The 20,689-nt window shown below is 32.2% G+C and overlaps 3 protein-coding genes across 7 annotated transcripts; all 3 read right to left on the bottom strand.

The window, feature by feature from the left end:
• Window positions 1-1,833: 1,833 nt before the first annotated feature.
• Window positions 1,834-6,599, bottom strand: LOC107414459 (serine/arginine-rich splicing factor RS40). Of its 5 annotated transcripts, none has more exons than XM_016022575.4 (7): window positions 6,466-6,599; window positions 6,208-6,239; window positions 5,097-5,207; window positions 3,367-3,479; window positions 3,033-3,265; window positions 2,213-2,851; window positions 1,834-2,086 (listed from the first exon to the last, which is right to left on the bottom strand). In XM_016022575.4, exons 3-7 carry the CDS (start codon window positions 5,200-5,202, stop codon window positions 2,062-2,064), a joined length of 1,116 nt encoding a protein of 371 aa, XP_015878061.2. In that variant the 5' UTR covers window positions 5,203-5,207; window positions 6,208-6,239; window positions 6,466-6,599; the 3' UTR covers window positions 1,834-2,061. The 5 variants fall into 5 exon arrangements, with proteins under 5 accessions (XP_015878061.2, XP_015878062.2, XP_048325727.2 ...); XM_016022576.4 differs by lacking the exon at window positions 6,466-6,599 and adding an exon at window positions 6,320-6,443; XM_048469770.2 differs by lacking the exon at window positions 6,466-6,599 and adding an exon at window positions 6,332-6,432.
• A 2,944-nt stretch (window positions 6,600-9,543) lies between these two features.
• Window positions 9,544-12,534, bottom strand: LOC107414432 (adrenodoxin-like protein 2, mitochondrial). Its single transcript, XM_016022542.4, has 8 exons — window positions 12,323-12,534; window positions 11,777-11,867; window positions 11,621-11,688; window positions 10,900-11,012; window positions 10,546-10,652; window positions 10,166-10,215; window positions 9,976-10,058; window positions 9,544-9,886 (listed from the first exon to the last, which is right to left on the bottom strand). The coding sequence occupies exons 2-8, from the start codon at window positions 11,832-11,834 to the stop codon at window positions 9,772-9,774; spliced, it is 594 nt and encodes a 197-aa protein (XP_015878028.3). The 5' UTR covers window positions 11,835-11,867; window positions 12,323-12,534; the 3' UTR covers window positions 9,544-9,771.
• Window positions 12,535-14,883: 2,349 nt separating this feature from the next.
• LOC107414405 (putative two-component response regulator ARR21) lies at window positions 14,884-19,808 on the bottom strand. Its single transcript, XM_016022518.3, has 9 exons — window positions 19,664-19,808; window positions 18,267-18,419; window positions 17,378-17,791; window positions 17,206-17,282; window positions 15,950-17,026; window positions 15,632-15,787; window positions 15,292-15,390; window positions 15,023-15,073; window positions 14,884-14,925 (listed from the first exon to the last, which is right to left on the bottom strand). Exons 1-9 carry the CDS (start codon window positions 19,806-19,808, stop codon window positions 14,884-14,886), a joined length of 2,214 nt encoding a protein of 737 aa, XP_015878004.3.
• Window positions 19,809-20,689: the final 881 nt, after the last annotated feature.

The raw sequence follows: 20,689 nt of genomic DNA, 5'->3' as shown, positions 1-20,689 counted from the left end.
AAAAACGGCGAAATTTTTGTTAGATTTTAGATAATTTGGAATCCACGGTGGAAATTGGACACGTGTCACAGAAAGGGAGGGGGGGCCTTAAAAAAACTGTGTAGTGCTACTGGTGGATGGGAAACACGGATAGATTGATTAGATAGCCACTTTGAGTACGGGACCCACAAAAACTGCTTAAGCGTACGGTGTGGATCTCACCTGATGGGAGGAGCGTTGCGGTGACCACTGCATCGGTGCCTCCTTTTTTTGTGACAACCTTGATTGATGTACGTAAGGCGGAAAGCATGTTATCCGCATCGTGACATTTTTTTTGCCCTAAAAAGTGGAAAATAAAGAAATATTCCTATATCCTTTTCCACATGCCTATCTAACGCGTGCAGAACACGCTCCTCTTATTTCATGAATTATTATAAGTTGTCCTACTGATAAATTTTGTTTATTATTTGTTCCGGCGTATGGGCAAAGTGAATTTTCGAAAATATTTGTCTGATAAAGTATATGCATTTAATAGGACCAATAAGAATTGTGTTTAGGCACAAAGCATCTTCCTTGACTCTTGGATTGGTATGTATCTGACACATAATTTAGAAGGAATTAATATTTATCTAGTATAAGGCTTCTAGTTTAGAAGGAATTAATATTTATCTAGTATAAGGCTTCTAGTTTAGAAGGAATTAATATTTATATAGCATAATTTCTACTTAATAAATGAATAATTCCAATATTCACCAAAAAAAAAAAAAAGAAAATTCCAAAATCAGTTTCCTATAGTTTTGTTTGATATCAATGTGGATATTTATTTTTTCCTCTTGAAAAAAAAAAAATTTGATTTGGATTGTTCATCACCTAGTATTTCAACCCCCCCATCCTTGACGAAGATATTGATGACAAAGTTAATGAATAGATGCATTGGAGGCTTTTTTTTTTTTTTTTTTTTTTTTTTTTTCAAATGATTCCTCTTGAAGATGCTCTGAACATGTTCAAAGGCATTTTTGTTGCTTTGCTCTGCCTTTACAGATTTTTCAGAAAGTGTTATTGATTCATCCACATCAAGTTTGCCACTTCCAAGGACCCATCCAAGGTTTGATAATGGTATTCATTAATCACTGCAAGGTTCAAGAAATTAGTTAATTTATTCATTATTTTTAAAATAATAAAATAGATCATGCTTTGAGGACAAAATTCTCCAATTTACCCCAATAACATCTGGCATTCATATTCTCAATTTATCAAAATCTCAACAGATTAAATTTAAGAAAAGGTAATCTAATGGGATTAAAAAAAAAAAAAATTATAAAAGGGAAAGAAAATGAACATAAAGAGGAGATAGGTCGTAGAAAAGAAAGGGAGAATTACGACTTTGAAAGCATTCCATATAAAAAAGACAAATAGCAGGATTCAGACTGAAAGTGAGAAAGTGGGGCTGCTTGAAATCCAGCAGCTGCAAAGAGGAAGGCCCAACCCCACAATCGCAAATTCTCGAAAGACCAAAAAGCAGAATCCATTCACATTTTCAAAGATAAATAACAACACGACAAAATCCATACTGCAACCAAATAAACACCCTTTCCTAAACACATTGAAAAAAAGTTCCTATAGCACAAATCGATACGAGTTCCTGCCCTACAACAAGACGAAAAACACACTTTTTATCAGCTTTGAAAAATGTGAGGACCAATAGCCACAGAGGCAAACCTTGTGGCCCTGGCATTTTTGCCTATCAGCTTATGCGGTATCCTATAAATCAATCCCTGTTTCCAAACACCCATTTTCATGCTCTCAACATGGATCAAGCAAACACAAAGAGATGGAACAATTTCTGTTGCACGATTATTGTTCAAAACCAAAGATATTTCATAAAATTTAACAGAATCTAAGGCACTTAAAGTATCTTTCTACTAACGCTAGAATACTAAGGTCTACATAGTCGAGATATTAACTCCGAAATTCTTTTGTCAAGTAAATGAACCATGCATTACAACAGAATCAACATTGTTCTGCTAACAACGGCAAAATACAATCAGTCGGAGTTCATTCACGAGCTAATCAACATTGAGATCATTCCTCTGCTTGCGGCGACCGACTGCATTGCCACCATAAGCGAAACACATGTGTGCAAGATTAGGCAATGTCAATGCTAAGTACTATAAATAAATATAAAATCCAACAAGATAATAATGATGATGATGAAGAGGATTATGTTTCATACCTGTTATATCTCTCATGCATGGGGCTCTCTGGCCCACCATAATTGGGACTGTCCCTAGCTTCAGGGTTGGAATTTGGGCTTGGTCCCCTGCCATTATCAGGAATATCCCTCTCTCTTTCAAAGGGACTATGACTTGGTCCACGACCATTATCAGGACTGGCCCTTTCTCTCCTGTAAGGACTAGTGCTAGGACCACGGCCATTGTTAGGGCTAGCCCTCTCTCTTCCATAAGGACTATTACTACGGTTACGGCCCCTATCAGCACTCGCCTTCTCTCTTCTATAAGTAGGACTACGGCTGGAGCCACGGCCATGAGCAGGGCCAGCCCTGTCTCTCCGATAGGGACTTGGGCTGCGACCACGGCCATAATCAGGGCTAGCCCTCTCTTTCCTGTAGGGGCTCGGACTGCGACCTCTACCATAATCAGGACTACCTCTCTCTCTCCGATAGGGACCTGGGCTTGGGCCACGGCCATAATCAGGGCTTCCTCTCTCTCTTCTATAGGGACTTGGTGACCTTCTTCTATCACGACCCCTCTCTAACGACCTGTCACGACTTCTGTCAGGACTGTATCCATCTCTCTTTTCATCATCATCCCGAACTGCATATTCCACTGAGATAACTCTATCCACCAACTTGCTGCACATGATGAAAGGAAACATAAATACTAATGAGAACTTTGTTAAAAGAGAACCACCTATAAGAAACAGGAGAGAAATCAGACTAATATATCTCGACAAGCTACTCATGCAAAAACATTGCTTTCAAGTAGTAAAGCTTAAACAAAAAAAAAAAAAAAAAAAAAGACAGAAATATCCACCTCATGTTAGTAGCCTCCAATGCCTTGGTAGCATCATCCTGTGATTCATACTGAACAAATGCAAAATTCCTTCTGATCCTTACACTCACTATCTTCCCATATGGATCAAAGTGTCGCTCCAGATCCTTAGTCCTGGTATGATATGGGTCAAAATTTATAACAAACAGGGTCTTTGAAGGTCTAGTATTAGCTGATCGTCTTGAACCACCAGGCCTTCTAATACCACGTTCATGCTACAACAGACAACATAAAAGAAATTTAATTTTCTCCACTAATTGAGCAAAAAGCACAAGAAATATAAACATAATCCACAATCATAACGCATGTATAATACCTTTGTCCATTCAACACGAAGTCTGCGTCCCTTGCGGCCAAATTCTCTACGGTCAAGCCCCCGAATTGCATCCTCAGCATCTCTTTCATCTTCCATGTAGATAAAGGCAAATCCTGTAAACAAGTAAAGCAGACAACTGAATTAACTTCATTTTTCATACACATTTTTACTGGGGAAAATGAAGGTCAGAATCCCCCCTCGAAAGGATTCTTCAATTAGAGATGGCATTTCTCCCTTCAGCAATATACAAGCCACCTAAGATTCTAGCCTAAAATAAAAAGTTTGCCAACCTCTAGGAAATCTTAAACCAAGTGACCAGTAAAATTAGTAACAGACCTTGAGTAATGAACTAAGTGATGTCAAGGAACAACAACCCAAAAGTGGATGTCTCATGATGGTTCAATGAAAAGAGAGTGCCTTCTCCATTAATTCTGGGCTGCCTCTGCTGTGAGGTTGGCAATGTTTCAAACTTGAAACATGTCTGAAATTGAAGGCTGGGCGAAAGACAGGAGGAATGAAAGTCAATGGTGTCTGTGGAAAATGTGGGATGGTAGTGCCATTGCAGATCAGAGTGACCCTTCTTAAAAACAAGAAGGGAAGGCTCGTCACAGGCATGAAACAGAATTCTGAAGAGCCCATCCATTAGCCTGGAAGAGTATGGATATCCCAAGATAATCCTGCGTCAAAGAAAATGTTGAGTATGGGGGGTTTATGCTTCAAAAAAACATGTTTTTTTCTTATAAATATCCTGAACCCCCAGTGGAACTCAACAAGGGAACTTGCTGTCATTGAGACACGTATTCTGGATGATTTCTAGGTTGCTCTACTGGACTACTGGATAATAGGAAACTGCCACCTTTATGGATGTCAATTAGCCCCAGGTTGCTGTTGTAGGGACCAGTGCCGTCTTGTGAAGGAACCCATGCCTTCTTTTGAAGTGTATAATGAAATTTTATATATTGCTTTCTGTATATTACAAATAGTTCTTGATCATTATAAACTTAAACCACATTTATCAGCTCATGTACAGCACCTCAAATGCACAAATCAATCAATTAAATCATGTAAAATATGATAGAAATTTCCAACCCTTAACTCCAACTATACCTCTAATCAGAAAGTTCCAACTTCTGAAAAGACATTAGAATGTATATGTTTATTATCAGCTCCATTCCATGAAGTTTATCACAACTTTCATAGCTTACCATCCAGGTTTACAGGCCTACTGTATGGATGCCAAATTTGCACCAGTTGAATTGCCTTGCTGCTGTAGGGCCCAGTATCATTTGTGAAGATTACGATTATTTTTATATATCATTTTTTGTATTTTAAATGTCATTACTGACCATTAAATTTAAAAATATATATGAATATATATATATATATAAGTAGTCCTAAGTTACTAACAGATGTCCTGTGCTCCTGAACAGTACTTCAAACAGATAATTAATTCAAATCATGTAAAAATATGACAGTAATTCCAATCCTGTAACTCTCCCATATCTGCTGATAAATAAAACTCCAAACTCTGAAAACACCTTAAAATTTATATGCTCTAAATTACGCTCATGCCTTGAACTTTAGCACCTTCAGTTGCATACCGCCCAGGTCAACTCTCAATCGTAAAGCCGTAATGATACGCAGCCAAAGAACAGAATTAACATTGACGACAATTCTTGTGGAAATAACAGTAAAAATGGATGTAATAAAACATGAGCATTTGAACTCACCAGACTTCATATCCACTCTATCAACCTTCCCATATCTTCCGAAAAGCCGTTCCAAATCAGATTGCCGAGCATCATACTCAAAGTTCCCGCAGAAAATAGGCCTCATTTTCTCTGGAACAGATTCAAAATAAACACAACAATACTTATTTCAGAAATCAAGTAAAAACCCAAAATAAACTTGTCAAAGGCAAGCTTTGAATAGACACTGGTGAGTCCAACTAGATAAACTTCATGTTAAAACAAACAAGTTTCACAAACTCACTTAACACCATTCCCTCATTCATTTAGAAACCTAGGGTATTAATTTTATTCTTTATTCTATAAAAACGGCAACAATTTCAAGTTTGTGAACAAATCCAGTTTAAACATCTACAACTCTACATCAAATAATAAGGCTGGTTTGCAAAAACGACATGGCCCCTTCCTCAGACATTTTCTCCAGCCCCAAGAAATGAATTATTAGAGATTTATGAGACATGGAAAACATGCATTTTCTCATAGTTCCGTGAACATTAAACAAGTCCAAAAAAAGAAAAACTAGAAAACAATTAAAAAAATGCCATGAATTATACTTAGCATCAATTACACAAAATCCATATACCAAAACAAAATCAATTACACAAAATCCATATACCAAAACAAAAATTTTGACCAAGCACTCCGTCATAAAGCAGACATGTAATATCACAATTGCAGTAAACCAGTAATACTAAACTATTCATCCACTACCTCAAAACTAAAACGTGTATATATATATACAGAGAGAGAGATACAAAACAAGTTAATAGATATGCTAACAAAGCAACCAATAATAAACAGTAAGTATAAAACAGTGGATTCCAAAACGACTCAATTACCCTAACCACCAAACTCTTACAAGCTAGCTTCAGCTCGCATTTCACCCAAACCGCAAAATAAAGAATGCATTTAATAAACCAAAATTTTAAAAAAGCATGCATGCAATCAAAAATGATTTTGTTTTTGTTCTTTTTTTTATATATTTTTTAAAAGACTTGCCAAAGCTACCAAAATAGTCAAGCAACGTGGACAATAAAAATAATATTAATAATAATAATAGAAGAAGAAGAAAGTTCAAGATTCAAAACCTAACCTTTGATCGAATCCAACCAGAGAACTTCAGATCTGCAATATAAGAAACGAAAAACCTTTAGATCTCCGATTGATCACAGAGAAATAGTGAAAGATAGAGACAAAGAGCAAACCTAATCAATTACCAGATCTTCAAATTTTCCTTTATCCCTCCACTCTTTCTCTCTCTCTTTTTTTTTTTTTTTCTCGGACCAAACGGAAAATTGAGACCAAATGAGAATACAAGAACCTACTGCAGCTATATGGAAAATTTATTTACCTTCTTTCTCTTTGGAGGCAGCGGTTTGAAAGCAATTGGAAGAAAATACTTGGAAACCCTAAAAAGCCAAACACTACCGATATGTCTTTTGTTTGACCGAAACGCAGAGCTCCTCAGTAAAATAAAAAGGAATGCTCATCGTTTAGATATTGTAGAATTTATATATAATAAATGTATACATCTATTTTGTTTCGAAACTACCCCTGTGTCTTTTTCTTTCTTACAAAACTACCCCTATACGTATTTGTACTGCCAGAAGTTACCCTGATAAAAATTAAAACTAGACCCATATAAAAATAAAAATCTAGTAAACTGCCCTCTTGCTTCTCGCTCCAATATTATATATAATTCAAAATTTTTTATTGATTATATATAAAATTCATTTGATAATTAATTTATTAATCAAAAATAAATAATATTTTTATTATATAATAAGTTTTAGATGAACTACGGAGTTTAATTGTCACCAACTAAAAATTAATTATGATAAAAAAACTAAAACATTTTTTTTTTATATATTTTAACATGAATTTAGCACAAATTCTGGACAGTAACATTATAAGTATCAAAATATTTATTAAATATTATTAAATAATATATTATTAGTTGATATGTTTATATGATTTAAATATAAATAAATAATATTTTAAATAAATAAATAATAAATAATAAAATATTAACTATATTATTTGATAAATAAATTAAATAAATATTTTAATATTTTTAATATTATTGAATTTAAAATTTTGATTTTGTATACCTTTTGCTTTTTTACAATATTACTATCAATGTAAGTTATAGTAAAAACTAATAATAGTAATATTACTATAATATAGGTATAACAAGAATCTTGCAAGGCATACTTTACGGTTAGAAAAATCCCATAATTTGGATAGTGGAATGACCATATTGGCTTCTATCTTTTATCTTTGCCAATGTTTAATCTATTTAATAATTATTCTATTTAAAAAAAAAAAGGGTAAAAGTAAAAAAGAATCTTTATACAGAATTTCATAAAAAAATATTAAAAAAATGTGGAAATCCAAAAAAAAATAAAAATTGATGGGGCGAGATAGAATTTCTGCTATTTATTTAAACTTTTACGGGGCAAGAGCGAAGGGAAGGTCGTTATTATAAGCATTATATAAGGTGAAAAAGTAATTTAGGTTAAAGTTGAGATATTTTCAACATTAAATGACGAACCCAGTGCGAAAATTCATTTCAATTTAGAGGAAATCCAATTGGATGATGCCACATGTCCCGGTAAGCTGTATTACTGTCCTAAACCACGAGATGTTTGTCTGTAACCGTTCTCACTTCCCACAAAAATGTCTTCTTCACCTGCTCGCAAGGTTTGAGCTGTCCGCCAGCTGGAACTTGTGCACAAGTTGTTCCTACTTTTTTCTTGGTTTGAAATGGTTGGGCCGCCGCAGGGATCATTCTATATACAACGGTATTTAACTGCCTAAACACATTTTAATTGAATTAATTTCCAAGTCCCTGGTTTTTATTTATCTTTATTTTTTATCATCCCTTTAGGCCACAATTATTTTTCAACAGGTGATTGTAGATATCAGAAACTCTAAAGTATATGGAAAGTGAATTGCAAAAGCAATAACGTTTTTTTTTTTTTTTTGTTTTTTCTTCTGACCTTTAGAGTGTAATTATTTTCTAATTTCACTAACAAAAACTAAACTATTTGATTACAATTAAATAGTATTCATATGGGCAAAAAGCATATAATTGCCCCAATTAGCAATTGAAAGGAAGAGGGTGCAGGAAGAACTAATGGAGCTCATGTCTTTTCAAACTCTAAGACTTTTTAAAAAAATAGAATGAAACAATTATATAATTAAGATTTATAGATCAAGGTCTGTGACTATTTAAATTTAAAATTATAATAAAAATATAGAATAAGTTAGTATATTTACAACTAAAAACATGCATGCATGCATTTTAGTAATTTTGTCTGGGAACATCAAACCCTGTTGGTAAATTTAATTACCAATCAAAAAATGAAAATATATCTTAACAAAGAATTAAAGTTTCCAAACTCTTATTATAACAATAATTAATTAAATACGGTAAAGCATGAATATACATCTCAGCTCCAAAATTAGTTTAGTCATAAAGTATGTTCAGGACCATGTGAATTTTGATAATAATGATAAACTAATGATTATGCAAAAAATTTAAATTGAAGAAGACCACACATATGGTCGAAGAAGAAACATTCAACAATGGGAATAAGAATTTATTTTTTTAATAATAAACTTAGAAGAGAAGGTAAGAATCTTATATTGGATTTTTATATCAATTTGACATGATTTGTATGGGCAAGAGGCAGATTCCCCACTAGCACTATCTATATCTATGAATTCTCTCTTTGCACTGTATCTATATACATTTATATATGGTAGTGGTACTCTTGTCAATTTTGATTGTTAAGTGTAAACGGCAATGAATAACACAAGGTCGAAAAACTTGTTCCTTATATATTTATCCGTACCCCATTTAAAAACAAAATCAATATTCGTACATGTATTTGCTTATAATCTACGATTAATTTCTATTATCATTTCAAAGTTTTTCAATCAAAGTGACCCAAAATCTAGAAGATGAGCCTTATTGATAAGCCCACTTCGTAGCCAAGCAGAAATTATACGGTAAGTCTCACTTTTCCATTTGATTTCTCATTTTCTCCACATATTTCTGTATTTCAATCAAATTGCCATAAAACGAAGCAACGCACATATCCTTACTACATGAGCAACTGGGTTACTTTTTTTAAGTTAAATTGCTATAAAACGAAGCAACGCACATATCGTTACTACATGAACAACTAAGTTACTTTTTTTAAGTTTCAAATCCGTGCCAACCAAGAGAGTTGTGTACGGCAATAAAAACTTAAAACCTGACTCAAAAAAGATGGCAAGAATTGTACCTATTTTAGTTCTATATCCTCTATTTCAAAATAAACTGACAATTAAGTGGAAAGGTTTTGACTGGGATGCAAATTGTGCCGATAAACAGAATTTGATCCAAAATAAACGAGTACCCCAGAAGAGAAGAGGAAAATAAATAAAAATCAATTATTTCCTTAATCAAGTGTAACTATTAAGCTAATGTTATACAGCAGCTCAGCTACATACTTCGAAGCAGTGATCAATTCTAAAAACCAAAATTTTTTTGACAAAAAATACGGGATCAATGGATGTAACATTGATCTAATACAACACATAAGGCTACAAAAGTAAAATCCGCCAAACTGTAACCAACTCTTTTTCCAGTTTTGGTGTGTCATCTCTAGTGAGGTTTTGGAACATACCCATCAACAGCAAAGTTTCTAGTAGCAGCAGGAATAGCTAAACGAATTCCATCTAGTTCCGGCTTCGCAATCACCTGACAGCCCAGACGAGATCTGAAAATTTGCAATTTGCGCATATATCATATAATTAATCTGACCGAAATGGCATGGAAAAAAAACTGAGTGTGAGTTTGTGAACTTACGTCTCCGTCAGCCCAAAAGCGAGATCCAACATATCATTCTCCTCATCAGTTGGTTCTTCTAGCATATTATAATGCTCCATGTCCTAGACTAACATTCTACTGTTAGATCCCTTTAATCCAGCTCAAGTAGAGGTAGAAATTAACAGAGATAAAAATTCCCAAAGCACACTCGTTTATAACAATAACATACCATCACGATCACATGACATGTTGAGCAGGCAAGCGAGCCTTCGCATGCTCCTGATATGGCATTTGAGGTAGAGCATTAGATTTAGTAACAAGGATTGGAGAACTAAAATCACACTGACAGTGTAGTTCATCAATCTTATTTGTGCTCCATAAGTAACGAGTCAGCTCCACAAGGAGAAAGAAAAGAGAGGTAGTAGAAAAAGGGGGTCCATCTTATCTTTGAAACCAGGGGGTACACGCAAAAAGACAATGTAGGGTACATTTTCAGTAGTATATCAATTGAAACACTTAAACAATGACTAAAAGCCTAGGAATTATATTTATTGATTAACAGACTAAGGTAAAAAGAAAAATGAAAAAGAAGCATCAGAAAATTCTTGCCTTCAAGTTCTATATCATTTTCATGAGCAGCTTCTAACATAGACATTCCAACTGGAACCTTAATGTGATGCTCCTCTCCATCCTTATCAACAAACGTAACAGATATCCTGAAACAAAATTATGAGAAGAAACAGCAGAATGAGATAATTGCAAATCTTAATTTGAGGAAATTTAGAATGTTGACTTGTTCCAACAATGATGCTCATGATTCTATTACTCAAAGCATTACATTGACAAGGCACAAAAGCAGAGAAGACATTTAGTCTTTTCCAGCTAATATTAAACTTTATTTAATCTCACTCAAAAATGATAAATTTAATGCTTTAGCTATTGCCTTATCCTTAAGCAACTTACTTCTTTTCCTGTTTGCTCCCTTCCTCTGAAGAACCTTCCACAGTTGTAGAAAAATGATGATACTTCTGAAAGATGGCTCCAGAAGAAACCAAAGTTTCTGACTGCTTTTCAAACTGTTGACATGGATCTTTAGATCAATAACTTATAAACCAATGCAATGGTGTTAGTGGCGAACAACTAAAATAATAATCTGTAAATCATATAAATACCATGTAAATTACATTAATGTATATATTTGTCTTATTAGTCCCCAACTTGTTTGCACAAAGTCCAGGCTATAACAGACACTTTCATAACAAGAAGTCATATTTCATATTTTCCTTCCAAATCAAAAAATGATTCGCCCTCTAACTTGGAAACATATTTCACAGTCAAGTAGTATGCACTTGCCCTCTAACTTGGAAATGTTCTCCAAGAAATTCAGCTTGTTTGGAATACAACAGCATTCCTATAACTTAAAAAAGATTTGGAGCCATTACTGACCATTGCAATGAGGTGGATCCTAACAATCAGATCTCTAGCCTCTTTGAAAAGATGGTTTTTGCTAACCAACCATAGTTAAGCAGACATACCTAACAAGTATCCAAAGGCACGGCCCTTATTGACATGCAATTGATTCAAATCATATAAAAATAAAGCAGACAAAAAATTTGGGGGGGGAAAAAAAAAATGGAAAACCCATCTTGGGAACTTGAAAAGAACATAAGCAAAGATAACTAACCAACTTAGGCAAGTATTCCCTGTAAGGCCTGTGTATATAACCAGCTCTAATTAAGCTGACAGTTTTTCCTGACAGAAACCAACAAATTTGGGATTGATAAGATTGAGCAGAATTATTAGGCACCAAGAAAAAATTACTTGTGCTCATAGACATTACCTCTGGTGAGTTCTTTCACCATTCGAATTCCAACTCTTGACAGTTTGGGAAAAAACATAATTGAAACGCCTTGCAAAATCCCTACTTCCACCTGAACAAAATTCAGACAAAAATCAAACCGCATAGAAATTTCTACCCCACAAAAAAATAAATAACCTTAGGATGCAAATATATCTCAAACAGAGATTTTCTGTCTCTTGATTTGAAAGGACAGTTGCAAAGTAAAAAAGCAAAGCTTCTTTTCCCTCACAGGTATAAATACAATAAATTAACGAAAGGAATGCAGAGTTCAGACGAAACTCAATCCCCACGATATCAAATTTAAAAAAAAAAAAAAGAAAAAAAAAAGTATCAGAATCCATCTTCTTAAAGCAATTGTGAAACCCCATTAGCTTCATAGCAAAAATTTAAAAATAAAAAAATTTAAAAAAATCAGAAAATTACAATTAGACATTTGAAATCTACAAAATTTTTATTGTTTATCTTCAAATTCATGGGAAAAACAGACAAAATTTCAAAAAAAAAAAAAAAGTATAAAGATCTTACACGGAACTGAGAAGCCAGGTGTGGACTGTGGAAGTTTTTTTTTGTGGAGGCCGGCGAGGTTTGTGGCCTCGTTCTGACTTCTCAAGCGTCGTTGTGGACTGTCGTCCGTCGTTCGTGGCTACCTAGAATGTTCGGGTGTCGTTTGTCGAGGTGGTTCGTCGTTCGTGTGGAGGCATTGAAGTCCCGAACGTTATTTCTCTCCTTTTAATTTTTCTGAAAGCCTAGGAGTCTTAATTTTTATTAACCGTCTTGCGGCGGGAGGCCACTATTTTTCATTCTATTTTTTTATTTTATCTTTTTTTTTTGTGGTAATTTATTTTTCTAATAAATAAATAATTTTTATAAATTATCATCATTTATTGTTCCAAAGTCAAAGAAAAGGTTTCGAGTCTATTTCAAAATTAAGATGAAATTGTATGGAATGTCACTCTTATTTTTTACAATGACTTTACAATTTGATAAAATTAAATTAAAATTAAATTTTCAACAAATCTAGTTGATAAATTATTATTATTTTTATGTTTGAACATTGTTAATCTTTTAACAGTGCATTTTTTGTGTATGCGTGGTATTTAAGTTCACCAAATAAATTATATGTGTAATTTGAATATGTATATCCATAGCTTTTCATTTATGTTTAGATTTTATTACAAGGCTCTTCTAATGCAATTTTAAAACTTAACTATATTGCAAAGTGAAGGAATTTCATTAATTTGAAATGTATATTGAGCAAAATATACATCAATAATTCTAGATTAACCAAGAAGCTTGAAATTGACACTGCCCAATGTTGCTGTATCCCTGAAAAGGATCGTTGGTGTTGGATTCCATTTCATGTGCATTGGAATTGAGGAAGGCAATCTCTGCCCTGACTTTTGCTACTTGACCTTCTGCATTGTTTATTTGTTGATGTAATTGAGAAATAATCTCTACACAGCCATACACTGAATTTTCAATTTTACATTTTGATTCATAATATAATGACTCTGCTATTTCAGTTCTCAGATGGATTGGCAATTGCTGATGGATTACAACAAAATCAAATTAATTAACCCCAAAAAAAAAATTAAAAATGTAAGGAAAATCTACAAAACATTGTTGTTGCAAGCTATTGCTACATTTATAAGCTTTTTATGATGAGGTCTCATTTTCAACAGAAAAATAATTTATTATTAGAATAATAAATAAATGTTAACATTAATTTCATGTGTTATTAGTATGGATTATAAATTACCTGGAGTATTCTTCCAACATTGCTAGCACCATAGATTCTATAAATGCATACGAATCTTTCAGGATTATTGGAAGGGAAGTAGGGAGAGAAAATGCAACATGAAGAACACCTTCTTGTCAAATACTTGCAAACTGCACAATGACAAGAAATCATATTTTTCAAAAGATTTTTAGGAGAATCTCAGCTAAATTAGATTTCCAAAATCTAAACCCACAAAGATTTTCTCTCAATCTTTTTGCTATTGAAGAAGAAATCTTAAAAAGATTTTAGTATTTATTTTTGGATTTGATTTTTGAAAGAAAGTATACATATTAAGAGACCTAATTGTTTGCTTTCTTAGAGATTTTTCTAACGGCTAGTATTTTCAAAATTCAAAGATTATGGAGATGGAAAGATTTTGAGAATGGTAAGAGAAGGAAATTATTCAAATTTTATCTTCTCAATAGAATTTTTGTTTTCATTTTTATATTATATATATATATATATATATGGACCTTCAATTGTAGAACCAAAGTTGGTTGAAAATTCGAAAAAACATGTTGATTGGAGAAAGTCAACTAGTATTTATAAATATCAGAAATTATAAAATGGAAATGTCAATTAAGTCAAACAATTTTTTTTCTTTTTTTGGTTTGATAAAAATATTTTCTAATTTCACTACCAAAAACGGTTTAATTAGATGATACATAAATGGGTAAAAGTGTATAATTACCTAAGTATCAATTGAATTGGAGGTACAAGACTGCAGCTATATGCAGAAAGAAATATCTCTTGACTTGTTTCAGCAAAAGAAAAAAAAAAAAAGATTTTTCTCTTGACCTATTTAAATATTAATAATAAAACAATATAAAATTAAGATTTATATATCAAGGTTTATTCAAATTCAACTTATATAAAGAAGTATTCAGATTTAAGACAACAATAAAACACAATTTATATTTATATTATTATCAAATATAAAACATATTTGTTGTTCCAAAAAAAAATATATATATATATATATATACACACATAACAGATTAATCAATTAGGTATATTAGATCTTTAAGCCACAACAAACTATCTAATTAAAATGAGGAGGGAAAAAAAAAAAAAAAAAGCTACAACATACTATTTGAAAACGATAACCTAATCTTTTGCAAAAATAAAATTCTTTGAACAGAGTTGGCCTCCTATATTAGAATTTTTTTTTTTTTTTTTTTTTGGGGGTGATATCCTGTATTATAATCCCTTACATATGGTAAGTAATACCAATCCAATGAAGCTCCTATGTTTGTTAAATTTTCCCAACTGGAATTGTTTCAGATCATTCATTTTTGCCATGTTTTCACTCTGCATCCAGCAAGGAATCCATGAAATCGTCCCAATCCTGCAACAAAGTATCAAAGTAGATAATTTTTTTTATTATACATTATTTTTATGATCATCAAACAATTGTGAATTTTTGTAATATTATATAGAGATACCTGATACATGTCCGTAAATTCACAGTCCAAGTCTTCTGTGCTGCCTTGTTTCTGTATATATGTATTCCAACGGTTTAGAAACTTTAAGATTATATATATATATATATATATTTGTCTTTAGGGGACAGTCCAATAATAAAAAATATTTTGTTTGACCAATATTACGATTTTGAATCCTTTTCCCTCGTATGAAAAAATAAATAAATAAAAGAAAAGAAAGAAGAAGATTGATACATATCAATGATGATGATCAAGTATTGGAAACTTGCCTGATATGAGTATTGGTCCGAGCAAGGATTATAGACCTCAGTAGGATGAAGAGTACTATTGCCATACTCAGGGTTCATCACTTGTTCATTGCCTTGATTCTGCATATATTTACCCATAAACCTTATTAGCAATTAGACTAATTTGGAAGAGGAAAAGTCATGTACTGAGAGAATTAATTAGTTTTATAAATATGCCTCCAAGGTTACAAGCAACTATTATTTATGGACACACAAATAAGTAACAAGAAACACAGAATTAAAATCAAGATTAACATAAAAACCAAACATGCATATATATATATATATATATGTGTGTGTGTGTATACGTATATTAGTATACCTGACCCAAAGATTGTTGGTAAGGCCCAATTTCTTGGGCGGGGTACAATGCAGGAAGGTCAGGGCTTTGGACTTGGTTTGCAGAAGGATTCATTCGAGCTTCACATGAGATATCACACAAATCAGAAGCGACGTCGTTTGCCCCTCCATCTTGTTGCTACAAACATTAAAAGAAGCAGGGATATGTCAAAGATTAATGCTGAAGAAATATAAATTGATATGCATAAATTAAGTAAATCAATACAAATAGAAAAGAAAGTGAAAGAAAAAATATTTAACCTATATATATATATAAAAATGTATATATATACATATATACCTGATGATAAAGAGATGGTAGAAGATTGGTGTCGCCCATTAAAATTAGATCACTGATATCATTTTCCAGAGAAGATTGTTGTGCATGAGAAGCAGTAGAAGTGTTGTTGAAGTTAATCAAACCATCTTTGTACCCAAAATTACTTTCTCCGTTATTTACATGACTGGAGAAGAAACCAGACTGATAGTTCTGTGGCAAAGCATTTTGTTGGTGACTGATGTTATTAGGGAAAAGTAGTGCTTGGATTCCACGGTCAAACCCACCAGAACTAGATGATGACCCTCCTTGAGCCTGCAGATAACCCAATCCATAATCATTCCCGAGTGATCCAACACTACTATTCATATTGTCACTGCAAATCCCATTCACCAATCCATAGTCATTGTTGAACAGTCCCCCTGAAACACCTCCACCATTGATATTCAGTCGTGATTGATCCAAACCCATAAGACCTCCACCATTATTGTTCCTTTGAATTCCAGCAAAATTGTTACTGGGGTTACAAGAATTAGACACCAGATTAGCGTTGAAATTTCCCATATTGTTTTTGGTGGCTTGAGGAGTATAGTCTTGGATGCTAGTTAAACCTTGGTTAAGCACTGAGGGAGTTATGAAATTCTCTGGCCTTGCTTGATATTGCTGTTGATTTGCACCATTATTGATAAAGCTGGTTTTACCATTGTTAATGTTGGAATTGATTCCAAGACCAGGGAAACTGGATTGGCAAACAGGGTTTGTAGTTGTACTACCAAGAATTGGATGTTGAATGTTAGCTTGATTTCCGAGAAAATTTGAGTGTCCGAATAGTCCATGATTAGGCACGGTGTTGGTGGTTGTGGTGGTGAAAATGCCCACATTTGAGGAATTAGGAGAGGAGATATTATTTGCTCTGAATCCTTGTTGAAATATTGTTGGTGAAGTAATTCTCATTTGCTGCTGCTGCTGCAGCACATTTTTCAATATCTGCATTGATGAATGGCCGGATGCAAAGCTTGACTTGGAAACCTTGTCTGACGTGGAACCTTTCATTGTAAGAGCACCTTTCTCTGCAACTCGCTTCAAGAAGATACGGTACTTCTGTATAATCCACACACATCAAATAAAGTTATATCAAATGAATAACACATTAAAAGTGTTTGACTACAAAAAAATAATTATTTTTGTAGTGTACGTTGTACAGAGATAATTTAATGATAAAATTATTATTTTTTTAAATAATGATTTAGTAAGTATATATTGATGAAAATGAAGCAAACCTGTAAATGGCTGGCTACATTTTCTCTTGTTAAGCCCGGTACATTCATGAACTCAAGAATTCTCTTTGGAACAGCCTCTGAAAGATTATTAATTACAATTAGTTATAAATAAAAGGGCAGGTGATGAAAAGTGGAAAATGAAACAAATTTATCAGCAAGAGCGTTGACGTACTCTCCAAGGTAACATGTCTTATTGCTAGCAAAAACCGATTGTGGAGCGAATTTGTCCAAACCACTTTGGCCTTCTTTGGAGCAACATTTTTGTGTTGTCGATTTTGTTGGTTGCCCTTACACTTCTTGCCTGCCTTTCTCTGGTGGTCTTTTCCACCACGTTTTTCTTCATTTGCAGTGTTTGTCTCGGAGTTTATTTCTTCAGAAGAAATTTTCTGATCAGCAGACGATGATGATTCGTCGTGAAAGCTTTTGTCGATTTCCTCGACGACAACAGATTTGCCCTTCTTAGCTGCAACAGCATACTGCCAAACATTTTTGAGATCATCTGGACTTACAGGTTTTACTATAAAATATGCAACTCCACCCTTCAAACCCTTTAATATGACACTCTCTTTGTCATCTGCGGACATCACTGCATTCAAGTTAACAATTAAAAACACCAAGATAAAAAGGATTAGATCTAGTAGATTTTGTATAATTAATAATAATAATAAAAGTGACAGAATTTCATATATATATATATATATTTATATATGGTACATAATATTTCACTAATTGATTTAATAGGATAATTAGGGATACAATCTTTCCATGATAGTTATGCATGGTCAGGTTGTTGGTGGTTTATAAATTATAAATATTGGATTTTGGTAAATAAATTGGCAAATGCTGAATAAGACATTAAATAAATAAGTAGAAAAAAGTATGTACACTAATGGGGATTGTCATAATGGGAAATTAAACTAAATCTGAGAGGAAACCTTTTGAATAAGAATTATATATTTAATATCTGTATGCAAGATTCAAAATAACTTAAGGTATATACCATTTTTTTATGACAAAAGTAAAAAGCCAAAAAAAAAAAACAAAAGCAAAACAAAACTCACTTATTACGGGTAGCTTAAATTCTTCGTCGACTTTCTTTTGCAATTCAAACCCATTCATGTAAGGCATATGGAGATCTGTAACCACTATATCAATTAAGCCTTTCTTCATCCGGAGAGTAGTCAAAGCATCCACAGGGTTCCTCACCGTCACCACTGAATTTTTGGAAAAAAAAAATCACAAACAATTTTGATTTAGTTAATTAACGACAAATTAAGCCTACATATTCATCAATAATAATAATAATAATGAATAATACTAATAATAATTAATCATGGCAAAAAAAGAAATTGTAAGTCTTATAGGAGTTAGTCATTTTAATTTTTAAAATTGTTTAATCAGTATTTATTAAATCAGATAAAGGGAATTCATAATATAGACACCAATGGTGATAAAATTACCTTACATATATCATATTTATCAGTGTGGTGATAAAATTACCTTACATATATCATATTTGTCAGTGTACTGTCCATTAATTAAGTAAGAAAATGATAGCTTATTTAGAGATTCATCCCTCTGATTAATACACAAAAAGAAATAGACAGTAAGGAGAAAGAGAGAAAGATCTAGAGAGTTATATATTTGGACTTAAGGATGAAAGGATACAACAAGAAGTAGATAAACGAATGAATAATAATTTTAATCCTTTAAAGATTTTCGCACTTAGATATATACTGCATGAATTAATAAGTTAATTCTCTGCTGATCAAACAACTAACAAGAAAAGAAAAACTCTTGAATCGCGTCAAAAAATAAATAAATAAATAAAAAGCTGACAAAGCTAGGTTTAGATTAAGTGAAACTTTGAAAGAAAAGGCAAATAAAGATCGATTTTTCTTGATTTGAAAACACAGTACTAAATAAAAAATAATAATAAAAAAACCACAATATTGTTTGTAGGTTAATTCTTTTAAGAAAAAAAAATTAAAATACAATGGGTAATGAAATAATCAATCAAGAAACTCCATCTCTGTGCCTCATCTTCTTATAGTAAAATACTGAAAATGGAAAAAAGAAATTGCAAATACATGCATGCGATACCTTATAAAATATCAAGTTACAAAGCCATTTGAGGATCTGGCTAGAGAAATTTTGGGAATATGACAACAAGCATGATAAAAAGGATATATGAGAAAAAAAAAATTAACAATTTGATCAAGAAATGAAAACTAAAAATATCTATTCTAATAAAAAAAAAAATAATCTAATTATATATAGCCAGCGAAAACGAATAATCAAAATGAAAAAAATATTCTCTCAATTGAGTTAAACTAAAAAAATAAAAATAAAAACATTTGTGAAATTCTTACGAATTGAAAGCCCTAACCCAAAAAAAAAAAGAAAAAAAGGAAAAAAAAAAAGAAAAAAACAAAATACAAAATATTTTGTTAAATACCTTGGTATCTCATAGTTCTAAGCATAGCTGAAACTATGGCTAGAGTTGTGGCATCATCATCTACAACCAAAATATGGATATCTACATGTGGGGGTTTGCTACCGGCTTCAAAGGATTGCCCTATCGTAACCCTTTCACGATCCATGTTTTTTAAAACCACAGAACAGAAACAATTTCAATATTCTGATAGAATGCTACTCCAGATATAAAGTTGGATACAAGAAAAAACGATGTAACACTTGGCACATATACTGCTTATATATATATATATATATATAAAGGGAAGAAAGAAAAGAGGGAAGTTTTTATCTAAAATATTTTGAATGACCTTTTCTTTTTCATCTAATTTTCAAATTTTTTTCCACTCAAAACAAATTCTTATGAAAATGGCAAAGGTTGATATTTAAGAAAACATGCATGCATTGCCACATGACAATTTTTATGCTAATTAAAGACAAAAATCTAGTGTAAAATTAAAAATTTATTGTAATTTACCAAAGTAAGGATGCTCTCATACAAAGTTCTTTCTTAAGAAGATTTTGAAATCTTTCAATTTAATACGCATCCCTGGTTTATAATTTCCTTTCTAATGGTAATTTTATGAATCACTATTATACTCTAATATTAATTGGATATATCTTTTTATGATGTAAAAGACGTTTTGGTTTAGTTATTAAATTAAGATATTTGTTTTTAAAAAAAGGAAAAAAGAAAAGAAAAGAAAATATATATGGTTGGCTCGGCAGGCTATTTGATTTTTTGTGCAAAAATACTAGGAAATTTTTTTTAAAAAAAATCTTGATTTTCCCTCTTTGAAATTGAAAATATGATTAATGACTACCGTTTATTGAAGCTCTTAAAAAAAAAAAAATAGGTAAAAAAAAAAAAAAAAAACCTATTGTTCAGTTAAAAAGTAAAAGATATTGAAACTGAACCTGGATCCTCTTTCTTATTATTCTTCAATACTTGTCTTGTCAATTCTTTTGTTTTTATACACTAAAAATGGATATTACTTTTCAAAAATTT

The sequence above is a fragment of the Ziziphus jujuba genome, chromosome 8 (assembly GCF_031755915.1).
Source record: "Ziziphus jujuba cultivar Dongzao chromosome 8, ASM3175591v1".
In the NCBI taxonomy this organism is placed as follows: Eukaryota; Viridiplantae; Streptophyta; class Magnoliopsida; order Rosales; family Rhamnaceae; genus Ziziphus; species Ziziphus jujuba.
Note: the sequence above shows the minus strand (reverse complement) of the source record. Positions and strands in the feature narration are given on the sequence as shown.